General features: G+C 41.8%; 1 protein-coding gene across 1 annotated transcript in view; it reads left to right on the top strand.

Annotated features, from left to right (window-relative positions):
* Window positions 1-1,832: 1,832 nt before the first annotated feature.
* Window positions 1,833-21,446, top strand: part of LOC126285170 (odorant receptor 43a-like) — a 62,346-nt gene continuing 42,732 nt past the window's right edge. The window contains exons 1-2 of the mRNA XM_049984480.1: window positions 1,833-2,644; window positions 16,789-16,888. Coding sequence (XP_049840437.1) covers window positions 1,833-2,644; window positions 16,789-16,888 — 912 coding nt within the window. The remainder of the gene's footprint in view (window positions 2,645-16,788; window positions 16,889-21,446) is intronic.

A 21,446-nucleotide genomic window follows, 5' to 3' on the forward strand; every position in this document is an offset into this window, starting at 1 on the left:
CGAATATTGTATATCAATAAAATTGGCGGACGTGGCTGATGTGATTTTTGCTCCATAAGATAGTGAATCGTGAAATAAAAACGTAGAAAGGAAAATAGATCCATTAAGTAGGAGGCCGAATGTCAAAATAGTTGAAGGGATAGTGGAAAAATTTCTATTTCTACAGCTGGTTATGACGTGCCTGGAAAACCTACGACGATAATGGTACATATAAGAACGTTGTGTATATCATTGTAACGTAAATGTTGTACAGTACAATGATTTGCTAAGTCTTGCTGTTGATTTGGGCAAAACAATAACTGGGCAATGATACTTTCGACAACTGTCTTGTCTTGATAGAATATTATACAACAGCATAGCGTAAGATTTGGTTTGGGAGCAAATCATTCTGCCGTGGGACCATCTTTTTGCATTCATTGGTAGAAAAAGACGCGTAATGGATGTCATGAAGATCAATGAACGTGCGTAATGTCTGAAGCTTGTTTGAGGTCACATTCAATTACAAACGAAAAGAGCCAGAATGACAGTGTTGCTGTCAGTGTTCTCGAAGGAACTTCGATGTGTGATATAAATTTAAAAATGTAGATGCTCCATATGCAGTGTATCTGCGTCTTAGTCATAATTTCATATAACCTTGGTTAAAACAAGAGAGAAAAATCAAGTTAATATCCTTATATCTGTTAGGAGGTTTCCTTTATTGTAGAAAGAGCTTCTTCCTATATCGACAGAAAAGATTAGGGGCTTGTTGGATAATTGTAAAAACCTTGATATACAACACAGGAAATTTTATGTGAAGAGAGTAATTTATTTTTCCTGTGTTTAATTGTTGTCTTTGTTATTTTGCAATTGTTTCTTGTTTCATGTAGAACTAAATTCATTTTGGTTTGGAGATTACATAAATAAATACGTTCTATTTCTTCAGTATCTCACATAATATATTTGTTGATACTTTTCAATATTTTACTCTCTGCAAGTGATTAATTGTTTTTTTATATACAATCTTATTCCACAACGTACGGTTACAGGATATGTAACGTTCCTACACGGAGAACTACGCTAAATTTAAGGTAACTTTCTAGATATTATAAATTATGGTAAACGTAAGATTCTGTTCTGTAACACATACTATATATTTTGACCACACACAATAAAACGTACAAGTAATGGCACCAAAGGAAAGCAACAATTGTTTCTACCTACTGAAAAATTATGAAATTGTGAAAGACAGCCTTCTTTGAAGGAGGTATTCAATACTAAACAGCGTCTGTAGCCTAATAAAAAAGGTCGGATTTCAGTTTAAATGTTCTTGAAGAAAACGCCAAATTTTCCTAGCTAATTAACTTAAAATTTCTTTATTTTTAATGTGTCATTAACATTACTTTCCATCAAATGATAAAACTAAAGTTACGTGTGTGAGTGAAACATTACTTTCATATATCTCAGTTGTGAAGTGTGTTTAATGCAGCAACTGGATGATGGAGGCTTTCATTATTTGTTTTCATTGACGTATTGCTTTTGTTTATATTGCATGGCTCCGGTGGGACAAACAGGAGAACCTGAATAAATCAGCTACAGAATCTTGTAGCGTTACTCAATATCTCAGTACTTATATCGACCTCCGTAATTTGCGCCGACAGTGGTATCGAAGGGTCGTTTTCAACACAAGTAACTTGAAACAATAATAACCTTGGTGTAGGCCCCAGGTGGATTTCACCAACACTTTCTCCCACCCTCCTTGTAAGAGGAATAAGAGTGACAGCCGTGGACTGTTGCCACACAGACGGAGGTGATTCGCTACTGGAGTGGGTGGCGCCTTCCGTGTTCGGAGCGAGATGCGCGAAGAAGACAGAGAGGGACGCCGCCTGTCCTGGAGGGAGAGCGGGCGTTCAGTCATCAAGCTCAACGTGCGCCACCTGTGGCTGTTCGGGGTGTGGCCACTGGGAACCTGCCCGCTGTACGACGCGTACACCGCAATCGGGTTCGCCCTGGGCGTGTGGAACACCGTGGAGGGCGTGTTGGCCGCCTGTTTCATCTGGGGAGACCTGGATGAAATGACGCTGGTCTTCGCCAACACTTTCACCATCGCCAGCGGCCTGGTCAAGCTGGCCTTCTACACGCGCGACAGGGGTCTCTACAGCGCTCTGGCGCGGCGTCTGGATGCCCTGCTGTCGGTGCAGACGGAGGTGTGCTGCGAGGACCCTGAGCTGGCCAGCATCCTGCGCGGCTCCCGGAAGCAAGCGGCGCGCCTCACCGTGGGCATGCTGCTGATGATGTTCTCGCAAGGATTCGTTTGGTTTCCCATTCCGGTCGTCGCACATCCCGGCGAACACCGTCTGCCGTTCGCGCAACACAACTGGGACAACAATACCAATTACTACGGACTCTCGTACGCAGTACAGTGCGTAGCCGGCTTGTATCTGAGCCAGATCAGCTTCAGTATGGACTGCCTGTTCGCTGCGATAATGATACTTGTGGCTGCCCAGCTGAAGATCGTGTCGTGTCGTATTGGAAAACTGGAAGCAGATGGGATTTATGAGCAGGAGGGAGAGAGCGATGACTGTTTAGGGGAAACGGTACTTAGAGCGTACCAGAAACCATACAGCAATTTGTGCCAGTGCATCGAAACTCATCAGAAAATTCTTAGGTACGTTGCCTGTTTTGTTCACGAGAAAGAGGCTATTTTTTAACAAGTTCACTTTCTTTCAAGTTTCTCTTCCATAGTATCTATTCTTAAAAATTGTAGCTGACTTTACATTTATTTTTATTTTTTCTTAGTGAAGTGTTCTATCGGCTGTACCGCAACTAGATTTCGTTATTTGTCTACAGTGACACGCCTCGTCGCCCTCCTCATGCTGTTGATTTTTGCTCGTATCTCTCTCTCCGCCTGTTATAAGAAAGACAAACAGATACATTTTCGCGTCCACTCACTTAAAAGTATTTCAAATGCAGCCGTAAGGGCTGTGGTTAACTATATCCACTATGAACAATGAGTTGTCTTTCGCTTTACTTTTTTCCTGACTATGATTGGATCCAGTTTCCAATGAATTAAGCGTTCCAATACGTACAAGAAAGTCGAATAACTATAAACAGTACCAACTACCGTAGTAGAAATTTTTTTCAATTGTATGTTCCTTTCACCATTTACCGGTTCGCCCCCAGCAGCCGAGTGGTGCCAGCACAGTAGCTCAGTGCTTTCGGTCAGAGGGTTGTGTGCTCTCTGTAATAGCAAAAAAAAAAAAAGAGTCAAAGAATGAACGAACAACTGGAAATGGTGTCTTGTGACGTCCGCCCAGACCTAACACAACAAACTACATCGAAAAAAAACGAGTCAAAAATCAAATTGCTCTGAGCACTATCGGACTTAACATCTGAGTTCATCAGTCCCCTAGAACTTAGAACTACTTAAACCTAACTAAAATAAAAACATCACACACACCCATGCCCGAGGCAGGATTCGAACCTGTGACCGTATCAATCGCGCGGTTCCAGACTGAAGAGCCTAGAGCCTCTTGGCCACTCCGGCCGGAAGGAAAAGGTGGTCAACGCGATAGAATGTTAATTGTAAGGACCCGGGTTCGATTCCCGGCTGGGTAGGAGATTTTCTCCGCTCAGGGTCTGGGTATTATCCTAATCATCATTATTTTCATCCCCATCGACGAGAAATTCGCCGAAGAGGCGTCAAATTGAAATACTTGCACCCGGCGAATGGTCTACCCGCCGGCAGGCCCTAATCACCTGACGTTTACATTTTTTTACTCTTTAGTCGATGCTCTAAGGCTTTGAAAGTTCTCGGTGGTTTAAGACTGTGCATTGCGCTGGAATTGGAAACGTTGCCTTTAAAAGGCAATACTCATATCAAGAGTGTGAGTCAATAAATGTCGACAAATAAGTCGCAAACGCCATAATACCAAATATCATTTAAAATTTCGCTCCCATATCTATCTAGAAGGTTGCACTACATGCAACGTAGAAGCTAGCCGATAGACAGTACTCCGCGGCCAATAGTTAACGATCTGAATTCAGTCCAAAATGGCAGCACTCGACTAGAGAAACATGATTTTCGTGAGGTGAGGAGCTGCCTGCAAAGCAGTGAAATTCGTTCTTCATACAGTTAGAACTGTATTTCGTGGAGTGTTCAGTTGGATACAAGATTTGAGTAAACGACAAAAAAGGTCTCAGACAATCAACTCCCCGTCCACTCTGATTATCCAGAGATGGCACGATACTTTCCCGTCTAGGGATATTTCGCTACCACCAGGACATATTTGTCTTGAGGGATGCATCAATTTATAGAACCAAACAAGCTTGTTTTGGGTATAACGAGAATCACTCGTTAGATACGAACACTGTCACAAGAATTCTATGGTGCACGCTTTTAACGAATTTTCGAGCGATAGGATTTGCGTTTAAGTTTATAAAGGGAATATGTTGAAAAGAAAAATAAATTACAGGCTGGTATACGGGCACTGATATCTTGGCCCAGTTTTTCACTTATTTATTAAACCACCCTCTCATATCACCTATTCGCTCACTATTAGCGCTCCTGAATCGAAGCTTTAGTTACGACACTTGATACGAGGGGACATCAAAAAGTATGTTACATGCGTCATCTAACGCTAGGATCGTTATAGAACAAGAGTGACACGTTGTCAGAGAGGTGTGCGTTTTCTGGGTGCCTGCAGACACATATCTACTTTGGTACGGATATGTCACAGTGTGTGGCTGAAATTTTGTGGTAACTGGACATTACATCAAAGCTGAAATAATCCTACAATTGTACTGCACAAGTCACCATACGGTCCGTGGAAGAAGGTACGGGGGATCAAAAGGCCTAGTTTTTAGACAAATTCACCCTGAAATTATGGCAATAGCTGGATCAAAAGCAGTATCGCTCGTGCAGCTGTAGTGAAGTTGTACCAACAGTCCGAACAGCTCCACACAGGTGAGCGATGCTCACGGGAAAGAAAGGCCATCTAAATCGACCGCAGACGACAATGTCCCGGCAGTCGAGGAACTGATTCACCGCAGTCGCAGATTCTCCAAGGAGACACACTGGTCCTCGAATATTACCACAACCAAGGGGAGGATGCCTATCGCCGTGTCGTTGAATAATTGCTCGGAATTTCCGACCGTTGTTTACAGAGAGACTAGAACTAACTAAATACTCAGAGAGCCACCGTGTGGTGCATGGCGGAGGGTAACTTGTACAACTACTAGGCATTTCCTTTCCTGTTAGATTCGAAAATGTCTATATGCCTCCATAATATCTCTTATTTCTCGCTCCTTACGCGAAATGTGTGTTGACCACATGAGAATCATTCAGCAGTGAGCTGCAAGTGGCGCTTCTGTGAATTTTCCAAATAGTAGTTCGTGAAAGGAATGTCGTGTATCTGTTTCTCTTTGAGGTGTAGTGCTGGATTCAATAAAAGTTACTCGGGTTGCGGTAATGATGCATATTCCACTTTTTGAAGTCCTCTAGTATCTCCCACTCACCAAACATCACAGCAGCCTCCTGAGTGATAAAATTCAGGCACAGTTGCAGCCATTAGATGAATTAGGGTAACCATATTTTTTTTCAGTAGTACTCAGCTGTAAAGCGATTTAACAACATTATACAGCGGTTCTCGGATTTTAGAATCACTGGATAGACGAATCAGAGAGAACTAAGCCGTGCTGGATGGAGTAATGGAATGTAGTTAAATAGTAAAACATAATTATAAGAGCTGAGTGTGTCTGACTGTGCTAACTATCATAACTATTACTTAGTACTCTCTACAACATAATAATAAGAGCTGAGTGTGCCTGACTGTGCTAACTTTCATAACTATTACTTACGTACTCTCTTCGACTACGATCGGCGGAAGGTAGATTCCTCTTAAGCTGTAACAATATCTCCTACTAAAGATCACTTCTTTAGCTAGATACTATTAACTCTTGGAAGCTCTTAACAGTTTTGTGGGCGGAAGAAAGTCTAACCGTTGTGCATGAGTGACACTCACAGGAGCTAATGGGTCGTAGCTGCCGTATTGAACTTTAAAATTGTCGTGAAAGTTTTCCGAAACACGGTTAGTTTCGAAATGTAGATTGGTTCCAAGAGTCGACTTCCCACTGATTCCTTCGATCCACGAACCGCCGGCAGTACGACTGAACCAGAATTGCGAATATTGAAGAATTATATGTCGAAATTACCATTTAATACACATGACCTTAATTCTCACAGATGGGAAATACTTTTCCCTACTAATGACTATAATCTTAGTAGTTATTCTCGCTCACCGTTCGGAAAATGGGTTCACAATTACAGAACTGCTCTAATAGCTTCTCGTAACAATACCAGACACCTATCTCAACCACTCTCCAGACCGAAACTGCTCGAAAAAACCTTTTATCTCGTTAAGACTCAAGGATTAAGGCGTTCGTTGCCTGCCATAGAACTGCTATAACATTGTTTTCCAGCGGCGGCGGCCGTTAAATAGAATCTCTGGCACGCAGTTTATACGCACTCTTAAATTATTCAAACTGTACATAATCTGTACAAGATATACTGTGGTATGCTTTGAGATTTCTTTCAGTTATTCTGGTTACTATAATCTATTCACAGTTTCTGAGTTGTTATGAACCGTCACAAACCACGAGTGTGCTGTAGATACTTGCATATAGGGATCACGTATTTGACGATTTGAAGAGTTTGCCTAAGTAGCTCACCAGTCTAACAGCAGCCTTCAGGAAGAATGGATATTTCGCCCTGAAGATCAGCAGTGTACTAGCAGTCAAAGAAAGTAAAAGAAGAATCGTGTAAAAAAAAATAGCACCCCAGCAACATTTAAACCTTTTCTCACGTTCTAGATATCTTCTAGAAGGTAAGGATCCTCAGGAAATTTCAAGTTAAAGTTGCTTCACCTCCACCGTATAAGTTTGCAGACGTTCGTGGTTCGATAAAGGATGAATTATTATTGCGGAAACCTGGAGTATACGAAAACAACTTTGTGGTAGGGGTTATGTAGACCGGACTTCACCCACCGTGGAATTACTGCACATTCTATATCCACATTGCATGAAACGGAAATCGATAAAGCAACAGTTTTGACAACTATTGATTCATTTTGGACATTCCCTTGATCAATAGTCCATGGAGACGAGCATGGTAGAAAAACCTTATCAAATAGGACAGCGTCGACCAGTTTGGGAACGCATGGACAACCATTATTTTCACGGTTTGCTTTCAGCGAAAACAGCTGAGAACCCCGAAAATGAACGCAAGTGGCAACACAGCACAGAAATGAGTTTCGCATGTCCACCCAAGGGCGCCACCAGTTGACAGTGTGGTTGGTTTTGAAGTTACGATCATGACTCATGTGCGAAAAAAATAGAGCCCACTATTAAATGTCCGACGTAGGCTGCCGATGTGAGACTGCGACGGTTCATCTGAAGATTTCTGGCAATTACCCGCATTAGGCATCATGTGTGGTAGTAGATGACGACCAGATGCACTCTATAAGCATCCTGGAGAAGTACAACCTGTCCAAACGTTCATGCCTGAGTTAGAGCCCAAGCACTCATAAAACAGCTCCTTTTTAAAATGCGTTGTACCTTACAAACAGCTGAGAATGGCTGTACGGCCCAAGGAATATTGTAATCTAAATGAAGTAAAGGTATATATTTATCGAAAAAATGTGGCAAAGTGTTACCATTGCGACACGTTTTGGTGGCTGTTGGCACTTTTGTCTCTAGTATATTTATAATCGCTCTCCAGCGCTCATTGTGAAACTGACACTCCTAGATGACAGGATATAACAAGGAAATAGCCATTAGCCGAAGGCAAGGTTCTCGGATCGTACATTACTTTGGCACAAGATTTTAATCTGGCACGATGTTTTTAATCGTTTCATAGAGAAATAAGTATCGGCTATCGAATATTACCTTCTAATCAGACTAATTCAATAGCTCTCTTACATGAAGGAAAACGAAGTTCATCGATAATCTCTGGGATATTTCGGATGAACTTCAGATTTAAGTGTTTACGAGAGGCATCTACTCAATCATCGTCCTTATTACGTCACACATTGTTCCCTTAATTGATCCTAGAGAACGCTATTAGCAATTGCCTTACTAGGAGTTGTGGGTAACGTGTAACAGTATTGCACGCATGTCTGCGATAAGTGCTTGAGCAATGGTATGTTGTGTTTTGTGTTCTTATGGGTGATAATGGTAATAAAAGAAAGATGATGGGACTTGGAATTGGCACATTGAAAGCCTTTCTCGAAATACGCGCAGAGTGACACTTCAACTTCATGCCTGTAGCCAATGCTCTGCAGTAGAGCCGAGACACCACGCTGAGGTTTGGATATCAGCAGAAGTCAATGGCAATAAGGTCTCACGATCAGGAAGTGTATGGCCCCTCTTGTCGACCAAACAAAGGTGATCAATTTTTGTTCAACCACTCAGAATCCAAATGGTTACAGCCAAGAAGAGCGCCACCACTTCAATTCGGAACTGTCACGCATAAAGTCATGAAGACGAGCAAACCATTGGTATTTTACTGCAACAGAACACGTAGCCTTATATCTTCAAACTACGTAAGTAAGAATTTTAAACTGAAATAGGTCCAAAGCAGATATCTATTTCGTGGATCTTGACACAATATGTCCACAAACTCAAATATTAGGCATCTCATCATCTAGACAGTATTAAGAACATTCTACTTGTATTATATCTGTGCATTCCACCAGTTACTCAAGAAGTTCGTGAACAAACGGTAAAAAGGTTGACATACACATGTATTAGTACAAAAATCTATTTTCTTCCTTAAAAGTTTCCTTGTAGACCAATTTGAGATATGTATATCACGCTGTAGAGATGTAGAAGAGTAGAGCCATTAGTATAAGAAGATGACTTGCCTTTTTCCCACGGCTGTTCTCACATACGTATTCAATGCTTATACTGAACACACTTCCTCCTCCTCCTTCTGTATGTCTACCTCTTCCTTACTCTGTCTGTCCACTTGATCCATCTACCTCTACTTATCTCCTACTCTCCCACTCTCTCTGTCTCTTCATCTCCTCCTCCCATCTCTTCACCAATTTCCTCCATCTCCTCTCTTTGACTATATCTTCCTCCATCTGGCCCTCTAACCACATCCCCCCTCCCCCTTTAATTCCGTCTGTCTCCCTCTTTCCCTCTACAAATTCCCCGCTACTCTCTACAACTTTCTCCTGCCTAATGCATCTCCTAGGCTCCCTTTTTCTGTCTAATTCGTCCTCAGCGTTGCTCGATCCCCTCCACTATCGTCTCAACCTGTCCCCAACCATGCTCATCAACAAATGCAGCCCCTGTAATACAGTTCAATAGTAGTCAGATACTGCTACCAAAGCTGAGCTGTTATGTAGTGCAGGCTACACATCAAGGCCTTGAAATTCGTTTGCCTCTGACAATCAGGCCATCATCCAAAAGTAGGTCAACATGTCGATACACAACAATACAACGCGCAGTCTACATGTTGGGCCCTGAAGAACTGCTTCTTTTCCGATTTGTAGTCTGGCCACATTTAGGACAGTGTGTAAACTCGAACCAATCACGGCTGCGCCGGCCGTGGTGGCCGAGCTGTTCTAGGCGTTACAGTCTGGAACCGCGCGACCGCTACGGTATAAGGTTCGAACCCTGCCTCAGGGACGAATGCGTGTGATGTCCTTAGGTTAGTTAGGTTTAAGTAGTTCTAAGTTCTAGGGGACTGATGAGCTTAGAAGTTAAGTCCCATAGTGCTCAGAGCCATTTGAACCAATCAAGGCTTCACTTCCTTTTCCTCCTATCTTTCTTGTAGAAAGCTCTTTATTAATTAATTGTGTTTGTCTTCCTTTCATCTGTCCAATTTTTTTCTTGGCAGTTTCTATCGTTGAGACTTATTCAATTTCCTTGTGTTTGATTTTACTTCTGAACGGTTCTCTGCCAATATATCCTTCTGATATTCCCATTTTTTGCAGCTATTCTTGTGTTTCTTTTATCCAGTTGGTATTGCTTTGCTTGAATTAACAATCTGAAATATATACTTTGTTAGGCTTTTTTATCTGTCCTAAAAAGGTGTCCATAGGTATGTGTATTTTCCTAAATTTATTTGTGACGTCTGTGTGTTCGTAGAGTTCCATTGTAGGCCATCTGACACACGTTCAATTTTGGAGAACAGCTACATGCGTTTTTCTAGGAAACTTTGGATTTGTTTCTCTAAGTCACGAATTACTTTCATCCCAGTGCATACTTGTGGTAAAATCACCGTGTTGTAGTGCCGTAGTTCTGCATTACGAGATATTTCTCTTTGGTTCCAGTGATTCTACGCCTGTTTCTACGCCTTTTTGCAGTTTCAATTTTCGTTATTTATATTTTGCAGTCCTGTGGGTTGGATGGTTCTCCTAAGTACTGAAGTGAGATAAATGTGAGAGTTTTCCATACTCTTTTTTCAGTGGAGGTTTTCCAGTTGATTTTCATAGGAAATTTGGAGTCCTCCTATGCAGTAGATATCATGTAGTTTATCTAGCGCTAGTTTAGCACGGCGTGGGGTAGCCGTGAGGTCTTCTTCAACCACATACCTACTATCGTATTTGCGTTTTTATCTTCGAATAAATGGCAGTTCCGAGTGTCTCTACGAATACCTCCCACTTTTCTGTTGTTTTATTGTTATTATTGAAATCATTCCATATGTTCATTTTCGACAGTTTGCACATGATGTTCTACCAACTATGTTTTCTCCCAAGTTGACCTACCGGTAATTTCATTGTTAGCTTCACTTTCTCTCTGAGTTTAGACCAATTTGCCGTATACGCCCAACGGATTGGTTCAATGATTTTCTTCTTGAGTGCTAGATATTCGGGATCAGCCTAAACATTTTGGGTTATTCTTGTCCCAGAAATCTAAGATCTACGAGTCTCTTTCGCTGTAGTCATTTGTTGGCGTACTTACTTTAATCAGTGAATGTGCCTTGTTTCCTGAAAAAAATGGTTGAAATGGCTCTGAGCACTATGGACTTAACATCTGAGGTCCTCAGTCCCCTAGACTTAGAACTACTTAAGCCCTACTAACCTAAGGACATCACACACATCCAAGCCCGAGAGAGGATTCAAACCTGCAACCGCAGAGGTCGCGCGGTTACAGACTGTAGCACCTACAACGGCTCGGCCACAATGGCCGACTTGTTTCCTGATTTTATTGGCAGTGCTGAGAGTATTTCAGAAGGAAACCTGAACGTAAAGTCAATGACTGAACTGTGGAACCTGTGCCATATTGTTTCGCTCCTTTGTTGATATGCACGCAGGTTTGCTTCATAGAGCCTGCAATGCTCATAGTCAAACTGATTTTCATCTGTATACCGGGTTTCGTGCAATGCTTCTATTCAGGGTACTTGTGAGGTGTTGCATTCCTGAGTTCAGGGAAGTGTTTACGTTCAATGTACCGATGAAAAAAAATTTTTTTTGTTCGAAGAGGTTTTGAATTCTTTCCTGTTGTTCTGCAAGGTTGCTACAAGTTGAAGAATGTTTTTGTGTGATCTACGATGATTGTGCCACAACTATTAGACATAGACAGTTGTTTTTGAAGTGATATCTTAATGAGTATGGACAGACCGATAGTAGAATTCAGCAGATTACAGCAAATTTATAAATTAATATGTTATGAATATATAATGCTACAGTACTTCCAGAGTATCAAACTGTAGATCTAAAAGAGAGAATTCAGAATGTTTACTCATATTCCTCAACAGTCTAATAATTCGCTTGTGTTAAGCATTTTAATTGAAAAAACTAGTTATTCCTGTTTAATTAAAGAAGATCAGCTACATATTAAATTCAAAGGGCATGTCGTAAATATTAGAATTTCGTGCACTACTGAGTAAGTTTATCTCTGATTTCTTCTTTAGGCTATTTTAGCAATTAAGATTAGAAAAAGGTCCATTACTCAGGGATGTTGTGTAAATTCTGATTCCATCTACGACACAGGAAGGAAACTGCCAGCAATAGTTATAGATATATTCCAAAAGTCAATTTCAGGCAATCTGTGATGGGAGCAGAATCGCTTCAAACTTCGATAATTAATGAGACACTAGTATTTGAAGATTAAACAGAACTAAAGCACTAACCTTTTTGTGCTTTTGGTTTCAGTGTAACTGTATAGGTTCAGATCTTAGGGTTAATTGCAATAGCACTGAAAAATCCACTACAGGACAGGAATAGTAAACACAAAACGTGATAGGAACAGTGTCGTTCCGGTTATGTTTCAGTTAGGACCTATGTCACTCTCAGTGGACAACTGGCAGCATTACTTTCAATACTTGTAAGGTTTTCGGAGGAAAGGCGTTTCGTAGTAATTTGAAAATATACGAGTGTTGGTGTACCGCATAACTCATAAACATGATGGGTGCTTGTGAGGTAGTATTCAACACTATGAATATTTTTCGGATTTGTGATACACGCGGTGTATGACGCAAACAGATTGTTTCACGTTATCTCACAGTTACCTCCTTAGGGGTTTTACATTTGGCACTGTTTATACAGTACTTCCCTATGGGATGGAGGTGCGAATGGGGGCAAATAGAGATATCCAGACATCACAGACCAGTGATTTTAAGTCATTTTAACTGAATAAACCACTTGTTCAATTCAGTTGTTAAAACTCAACTACATCATTACTAAGTCTATTAGACACGGCCAGAAACATTAAAATATTTCACTGTAATCGTCCTAATCGTCTTGATATATTCAGCAACTGTTTACATAATTAAGATAATACTCGCGGCGCGACGCGACGCGGAGTAGCCGCGCGGTCTCAGGCGCCTTGTCACGGTCCGTGCGACTCCCCCCTTCGGAGGCTCGAATCCTCCCTCCGGCATGGGTGTGTGAGTTGCCCGTAGCGTAAGTTAGTGTAAGTTAGAGAAAGTCTGGAACCGAGCGACCGCTACGGTCGCAGGGTTCGAATCCAGTCTCGGTCATGGTTGTGCGTGATGTCTTTAGGTTAGTTAGGTTTAAGTAGTTCTAAGTTTTAGGGAACTGATGACCTCAGAAGTTAAGTCCCATAGTGCTCAGAGCCATCTGAACCAGCAACGACCTAAGACTGTTCCTGCAGAATGTGTTTTGACTTTAACGGTGACAACACTCAAACTACAAACACTATTTGCTTCACAACGACCGACACATGCAAGAAAGTGCAGTGTCGCAGTAGTCAGACCACTGGCTCCTTATTCGAGAAGTTAAGGGTTCGAATCCCGTCTCGCCATCCAGATTTAAGTTTTTCTTGATTTTCCTAAATCGCTCGAGCCATGTTCCGGGATGGTTCCTTTGATAACGGCATGGCATGTTTTCCTCACCATCCCTTCGTAATCGAAGCTTGCGCTAGGTCACTAATTACCATGTTGTCGATGGGACATCAAACCAATCTTCTTTCCTTCTCCCTGACGCCTGCCAATTCTTACATGAGGACCCAAAGTTAAGGAAGAAGAGAGCCACAGTAAGTTGGACTGGGATTCATTAGGATGAGGTGACACAGAAAAGTCACAATCAGTGCTGCGTGTTTCGCAGACATAGGCAAATCTTCTGCCAGATGCTAGAACAGAATTCTGGATATGGAAAATGTGGAAAATCACTGATACGTGTGTTATTGTTTTTGACGTGTGCTACGTATTCGTCGGTATGATACAATATGTAAACAGAAGGGCATATAGTATCATCGACAATGACATAAAATACTGTCTTATTGTGTATACTTTCCTAGTACTCCGCGTTGTACCCTCCATTGCCCAGGTATTTAATTCTTTCAATTATGTTTTATTAGTCCATCTCGTTATTCCGCATCTCTCTGTCATTGCCCTCCTCCATATCCACCTCCTCCATCCCCCTCTTTCTACGTCCTCCTGCCCCCCTCTCTGCCATCTGCTACTCCAACACCTGCTAGCCCTCCCCTCTCCGTTCCTCCGTTTCTGTCGACCTCCTCATCACCCATCACCCCCCTTATCTCCTCCTCACTCCATTTACCTCATCCCCGTCTGTGTCCGTCTCCTCCTCCAATACCACCATCCATCTCTTCCTCCCCCCTTTGTCCGTCTCCTCCGACGCTCTCTCTATCCAGTTCCTCTTACCTTTCTCTGTCCATTTCCATCTCCTCATCCGTCAGTACGTCTTTCCTTCCACCCTCTCTCAGTACATCTGGTGCTCCACCCTCTCTCTCACCTCCCTCTCTCTGCCCATCTCCTCGTCTTTTCTTCCTTTGGTCATCACCTTCCCCATCTTCCTGTCTGTCTCCTCTCTTTCTCTGTTCGTTTTCCCCCTCCTCCTAGGCCGTCTCCTCTTCCTTCATATCTGTATGTCCTCCTTTCCCCTCTCTCTGTCCATCTCCTCCACCCTCATGTTCGTGTCTATGTCCTCCTTGAGTACTCTGTCTGTACGTCTCTTCCTCCCCCCCCCCCCCCCCTTCATCTTATCATATCACACTAAAAGAAAATGGCTGGTTCTAAAGCCGACAGTATTTATTTCCTGGTAGTGAATCATATGTGTACGAAGTTTGGATGAAATGTATCCAGGGATTTGTCAACATCTTTGTTGATACGTGTGAATGTCACAATTATTTAACACATATTTAGTGCAAAGTAGACTGGCAGTTGCGAGAAAAGCTTTTCGGAAGACGGGAAAATTATTAACATCGAATCTAGATTTAAATGTTAGAAAGTTTTTATGAAGATTTTGATCTGGAGTGTACCAATGTATGTAAGTGAAGCATGGAAAGTGCAGATTAAACAAAACGATAATAGAGCCTTAAAAGAAAGCTATATGAGGTACTGATACTGAAGTGTTATTACTCAGTGGATGAATTCATGCGGGACAAACTGGAAATTTGAGCTGGGGTAAATGTGTTATCCTTATATTGTAGTTATTTATTATAGTGCTATTATTTATTAATGTTAAAATCATTGTAATTGTTCTATAAATTTTTGACATGTCTCCTGTATGCGAACCAAATGGATTGCAAATGTACGTCTTGAGATGAATAAAACACGATTCACAATACACTAACACTCCTAAGATAGAATTTTTCATGGCTACAGTTGTTTACCCCGAAGAAGTAATCAATGACTCTCTACTTCATTTGTGATTCAGTTTTGGTTGTCGGTAATGTGAATTACTGGTTCATTTCTTCCGCTGACACAATAGGATCAGCTGCAACTTTTGGTTTACCTACATCGAGACCATGCAGGTTTTTCCATAAGACAGCTGGTATTTTTGTTATTTGTTAAGGTATGGGGATGCATGTTTTGCAATTTCATTGCCTGTTCTGCTTCTCCTTGTAAAAAATATGATTTTCAGCAGTAGGACACAATTTGTATGCCAGATATGCAGGTACAATGTACCTTTTGTCAAAACCGTATAAATCATTTGATTACCGCAATTGCGGCCCGCATCTTCTCTATAATGACTTCCCACTGGTGTCTTTTCCGCTTACATTCTTTCCTTACTGCATCACGAGCACGAAACACTACCAGGAACCATTCACCCTCGCGGTGGACAGTGGACATATTGTTGTACCTCATTAGTGAACAGTGGTATGGACGGATGCATGAAACCCGTCTAGTGGGGTGGTGGCGGGGGGGAGGGGGGGGGGGTTGTTCTGGGGGAAGAGACCAAACTGCGAGGTCATCGATCTCATCGGTTTTTTAGGGAAGAACGGGGAAGGAAGTCGGTCGTGCCCTTTCAAAGGAATCATCCCGGCATTTGCCTGGAGCGATGTAGGGAAATCACGGAAAATCTAAATCAGAACCGTCGTCCTCTCGAATGCGAGTCCAGTGTGCTAACCACTACGCCATCTCGCTCGGTAAACCCGTCTAGGCATTGGAGACCATAACAACAATGTATTTAACGAATGTCACAGATATTTGTACACTCATTTCATCTGTATCATTAGCGAATTTCTTCCTGTAGTTTCTTTTTCAGGCATCCAAGTGTATATGATATCATATTTCCAGACCTGTGTCTCGTAAACTGATATAAATTTGCAGGTACATTTAATGGTACGTATGAATACTGCCTGAAAACCATGTCGCGAATACATTAAGTAAGAACTAATTGAAACGACATCATGTCTGATGTGGGAGATTTACTGCATAGACAGCAGAAGTATAGTAACGGTTAAACTTCTACCATTTCATTATTTTGTGGAGTTTGTCAGCGAAAAGAAGTTTCCTAAGGATCTGATGATGATTATTTATGGCGGAGGGAGCTAAATAGCAACGTCATGAGCGTCAAAGGTTTGCAATTACTTGTAAAGTTTCTTGCAAGTCACTATGTGCCCTCATTCTTAAATTTGATATTCATACAATTTACTGGGTACTTGCCCGTTGTAGGCTTCACTTTTTTCCCACCTCTATCCCCACCCCTATGATAGGCAGGTGTTTCTTTCTTCGACAGCAGTTCTTTTCGGGTAGCAAGTAATATCTGTACCAAAAGTGGTTGCAAACGGTACCATGGTTTAGGAGGCGATACGAATCATAAATACATTCTTATGTACGTACATTTTTATAGTGTGTTTGGATTAAGTTGTAAGTCCTCTATTACCTTAATTTAATTATAACTTAACAACATGCTGTAATAACATACAGACACAAAATGTAAGTTTCTTGAATTCACTTGCTAAGTGTTCGGGTTTCATAACTGAGAGGCTCAATATTGTATTTGCCCCATTCTTGATGTGTGGTATTCCTGCGTACATTTTATATATTTTGTGTCAGCAGGATATATAAAAATTTCGTCATTGTTCTTATTCCAGGTTCGTCGTACGGCTGCAGAACACAATGAGCCCCATCGCAATGACGCAGTTCTTCTTCAGCGTCGTCGTTGCTTGCATGGCGCTGTTTCAGGCCACATACGTAAGGTTTTTGCACCAAACGGGGCAATCCCAAATGACTTCTTGCAGCAATAGAAAACGAACAATTTTAGAGATCAACAATGGGGCTTTATAGTAAGAGGCGGGTGGAGGTGAACAAAGCATTAAAATTGACAATGGAAAAAAGGAGCTTTCTACTTGGTGTTTAATCATTAGTGAAACTGCTTTCGCAGCGTGCAGCCAGCCGCCAAGGTCGGCTTCTGTACCCGCGGTCAGGGTGATGGGACGTCCGCAGCAAATATACTACTGTTTATTGCGTATGTTATTTTCAACATATATAACACAAACACTTGAAAAGAAAAGTTACGAATGTTTGTTAAGGGGTGACGGTAAGCAAACACGCTCAAAAATCCATTTTTAGATATTTGCTTCTTTGGAAAGTTGTCTATTCCCCACATAAAAAAGTTTTGTTTCATATTAATATCACAACTTGTCTCGAGTTGTGATTTTTTTTCCTGATGCTCTGTGCGATTTGACATTGAAATGTCACACATTCTTTTTTGCTCCATGCAGTGAAATTCCCTGTATCCCATTTGGTGCTTCTGTTGTTTTATCGTGACAAGGTTTCCTACCCCGTATCTACTACCGATACCCTTCCTTCCGATCGTGTTAACCATTGTTTACGAGGACTGTTGTACGTACATAGTTAAGTCAAAGTAAGTATTGATTAATATTTTCTATAGTTTCCGACATTTTTATCGGGAGAGCAAACAGGCCACGCGATGCGTGCAGCATCTTCCATTTCCAAGGAAGCATAAACCGGTCTTGTTTTACGATGTCGATCATAATCGTCCATCAGTACGAAGTCTGGGCCAACAAAACCTCATGCCTGACATAATTTTCCATACAATTCCACGAAGAGGGGTTCATGTGGTGAACATAATCCGTGCTCACAACACTAAGTGATCCACAGCGATATCGGTCTCTTTCCATAACGTTTGGTTCCCGAAATCGTGTTCCACGTTCCCTCCAGATGCAAATTCGTTGAGACTCACTCTCCAGACCAAATCGTGACTCATCTGTGAAAAGAACAATGGCCCAATGTTCGATCAGCCACATGGCACGTGGTTCCCTTCTGTGAAGACACATCTGAGTTACGTATACAGCAGGTTCCCTAAAATAAAGGCCATTCTGCCGAAGCCTTCTGGACAACGTTTGTCTTGATAAAACACGTCCAGTGGAAGCTGCTAGGGCAGATGCCAGTTGTCGTGCAGTACTAAGGCCATACCATCGTGCCCTTACATCCAAATAACGGTCTTCTCTTTCTGGTATCACACAAGCTCGGTCCTGCCCCGGTCTTTGGGGTATTGTTTTGGTCGGTCCAAATTGTGGCCACATCCGAGAAACAACACAACGATTCACATTGAGCCATCACGCCTCATCATTTTGTGACTGTCCTGTGTCCTCTACCGCAGAGAGCGTGGTAGCCGTCTTCTTTGTGCCATATTGCACGGTCGGTTATTGTACACAGAAACTGTAGATGCGGGACAACCCGCCAAACACTACCGTCTTCGATAGGTGCCCTAACGTCATCGTTGACGAGGTTGTCCGTTGACCGAAATACTACTTTCCGTGCGGAAGACGATTCTATGTACATCTGATGACACATAGTATGATTATACGGTGAATTAGAAGCAACATGGGGAAACAGCGGTTCGTTGCTTTAATTTTGGATACCATTGTGCACGAAAAGGAATGTAAATTAGTTACAAAACTACAATGTCTGCACACTTTATTCAACATGTAAACATCACTACAGATTTAGGTTATGATATGTCCGGTATGCCTGGTATCATTGGCGATGCTGTGGCGCAGACGAACGGCGAAATTCTGGTTGACCCGCTGAAGTGTGGGTCGATCACCTGCTGAACGGCTGTTTTCAGATCAGCAATGGTTTTGGTGTTACTGCTGTACGCCTTGTCTTTAATATAGCCCCACAGAAGGGTGTAGCATGTGTGAGGCCCATACCAGCTGCCTCTGGGTACCCCAGAGCCAGTATACAGTACCCAAAGTGCTCCTCCAGGACATCAAACACGCTCCTGCTTCAATTGCGACGAGTTCCATCTGGTATTAAACCACATTTTGTCGAAGTGAGGGTGACTTTGGATAACGGGGATGGAATCATCTTCCAAATCCTTCATTCACTGTTCGTAGTCGCTTCCCATCAAGGATTATCGCACCGATTATTCCGTGACTAAACATTGCACACCACGAAGTTACCTGTTGAGAGTGAAATGGTAATTCTCAGACCCCAAACGCGCCAAATTTGCTTTTTCACAAACCGATACAAGGGAAAATGGGCGTTTTCGCTCAAACAAACCATATTCAAATCAAAGTCGTATTCGTCAATTTTGGAGACAATAGTGTTGGCGAAACGGCACTACTGTTTCATGCCCCTGAGGCTTAGTGACTGACAGGTTTGAATTTTGTATGGAAAGAGATGAAAATCTTCAACAACAATTTGTAGCAGTGTCTTCTGGTTGTTTCTCATCTGTTGTGCATCTAATATGATCGATTTCCTGGGGATTGTCGGAAACACAGCGCTTGTTTGCTCGAAGTTTTCAGGCGTGTTCGCCCTTTTTGTACACAGAGACTGCCACCATTTTCGTCACGAACGCTAACCGTTCTCTCAACCTTACGAATAAAATTTTTGATTGTTAGCACACTTGGACCGGTTCTCTTCAGCTTCAATACGATCGCAAACTTCCTCTCAGCCACAGTTGCTCTATTATTTTTGGCACAGTAGGCCTTCACAAACGCTATACGTTTGTGACATTTTCACGTGGAAGTGGCCGACAACAACAAGGCACGGGAGCAAGCACATCCCATCATGCCCCGCAGCCAACCGTGCAGTTTCAACGTTCTAACGCAAAACATTCAAACGTTACGAGGAATTTATTTCACATAGTTCAATAATCGTCACTTTTCCTTGTTCATCTAGGTGCAACCATTTCGTCCGAATAGGTGAAGTGAGTGTCAATTCGTCTTCCACATAACCTTTCAAATTCCACTGGCATAACTGCCAATTTTCTGCTGGGTCACCTGGTTTAACTATTGTACTGCAGATATTTTATTGGGTCGCAGCTCCATATCTGTTTGAACAGAGCCATACGAAACTCCCATTTGTTGAGAAAGGCGTCAACTAAATTCCAAGGAGACTTTCCAGAGCATGTCCTATGCAATCCAAACTTTCTTTTGTGATTTGTAGTCTATGTTTCCAGCAAGAACACTTTCCGCATCAAATTCTTTTGATTAATCGATGAATTGTACACCAATCAGGAAATCGAACACCAGGAAATTCCTCTTGAAATAATTTCCTTACTGCTCACCCTGATTGTGTACATAGGCAAGAATCATAGGTGAATACCGTTTGGCGAATATAATATTTTGTATTTGCCCACTTTGCTTGGAACATTTTCACTCAGCACGCTGTGTTCCGTTACCTAACAAACACACGCTATCTGAGCAAAACCTCCGCAGAAACAAAGGCCTCGTAGTGGCCAGCTGGCTGCCGGCATGAGAAGAAAAATATCGCCACAGGGCGGTTATGCTAAGGACTGATCGCCGTGTATTTGTTTGGAGTTCCATTTCGCGTAGTTTGTTCATTCTAGGATTATTTCATTTCACTAAACCCTGTTCTTATATATAAAACTGTGCTACAGAGCAGTATAATAAAGAAATGGAAAATCGAAAATATTTTTCAAAACTAATGTGACGTAAATCATTGTTGATAAATTTAATTTTAAAGAAGTTAAGTTTCTATTTTCACTGTAAACTTACAATTAAGGTTTTTACCGATATGTTTTTCATGTCATTGCATTTCTTTTTCTCAGTGAAAGGTTTAGAAAACGAAAAATGTACCATTAATTAGTGACCAATGAACATTTCTTTCAGCTGTATGTGATTTTTGATATGCTTCCCTTTTTGCTCATAGGTTGTTTTGGTAATAAAATCTTGTGAAATAAGTTAGCTCTCCATACTCAGCTGATGCTGTTCGTAGACGATGGCCCGTTGTAAGGTGCTTACGCAAATTTTGCATCGTCGTGCCCCGTGAAGTCCCAGTTACCTTGAACTTTTCCAACAGTTTCGAACGTTTGTTTCTAAAGCCATATTAACAGAGTCACAACTATGTGTCTCTTTGTTTTGATACGTGCAGTGTTCATTTTCGCATTGTGTTTTATGACTCATTTCTAATCGAATTGTATATTTACGCAGTGCCACGTAAGTTCATCGTTTAGACTGCTGGGCTGCAATCTGTGATTTCGAGTGATTAGCGCTTTCTCGTCACTCGTGTCATACGGTGGGATTAGACACCCTTATATTAATCCCCGTTCTCACCCGTGGAATCGCGTGATTTGGAAGTTAAGGAAATTGGTTCATAAGATCTATTCTGCAAATAAGAACCAACAAAATGGAAGCACTGGCGGAATAGCGTGACTCAATAAAGTAATTTCCTCTTTAACAGAATAGTTGCAAGTATCTGCATCTACATCATACTCAGCAAGCCACCTAATGGTCTGTGGCGGAGGGTAATTTTGGTA

This window comes from Schistocerca gregaria, chromosome 8 (assembly GCF_023897955.1).
Source record: "Schistocerca gregaria isolate iqSchGreg1 chromosome 8, iqSchGreg1.2, whole genome shotgun sequence".
NCBI classification, from domain to species: Eukaryota; Metazoa; Arthropoda; class Insecta; order Orthoptera; family Acrididae; genus Schistocerca; species Schistocerca gregaria.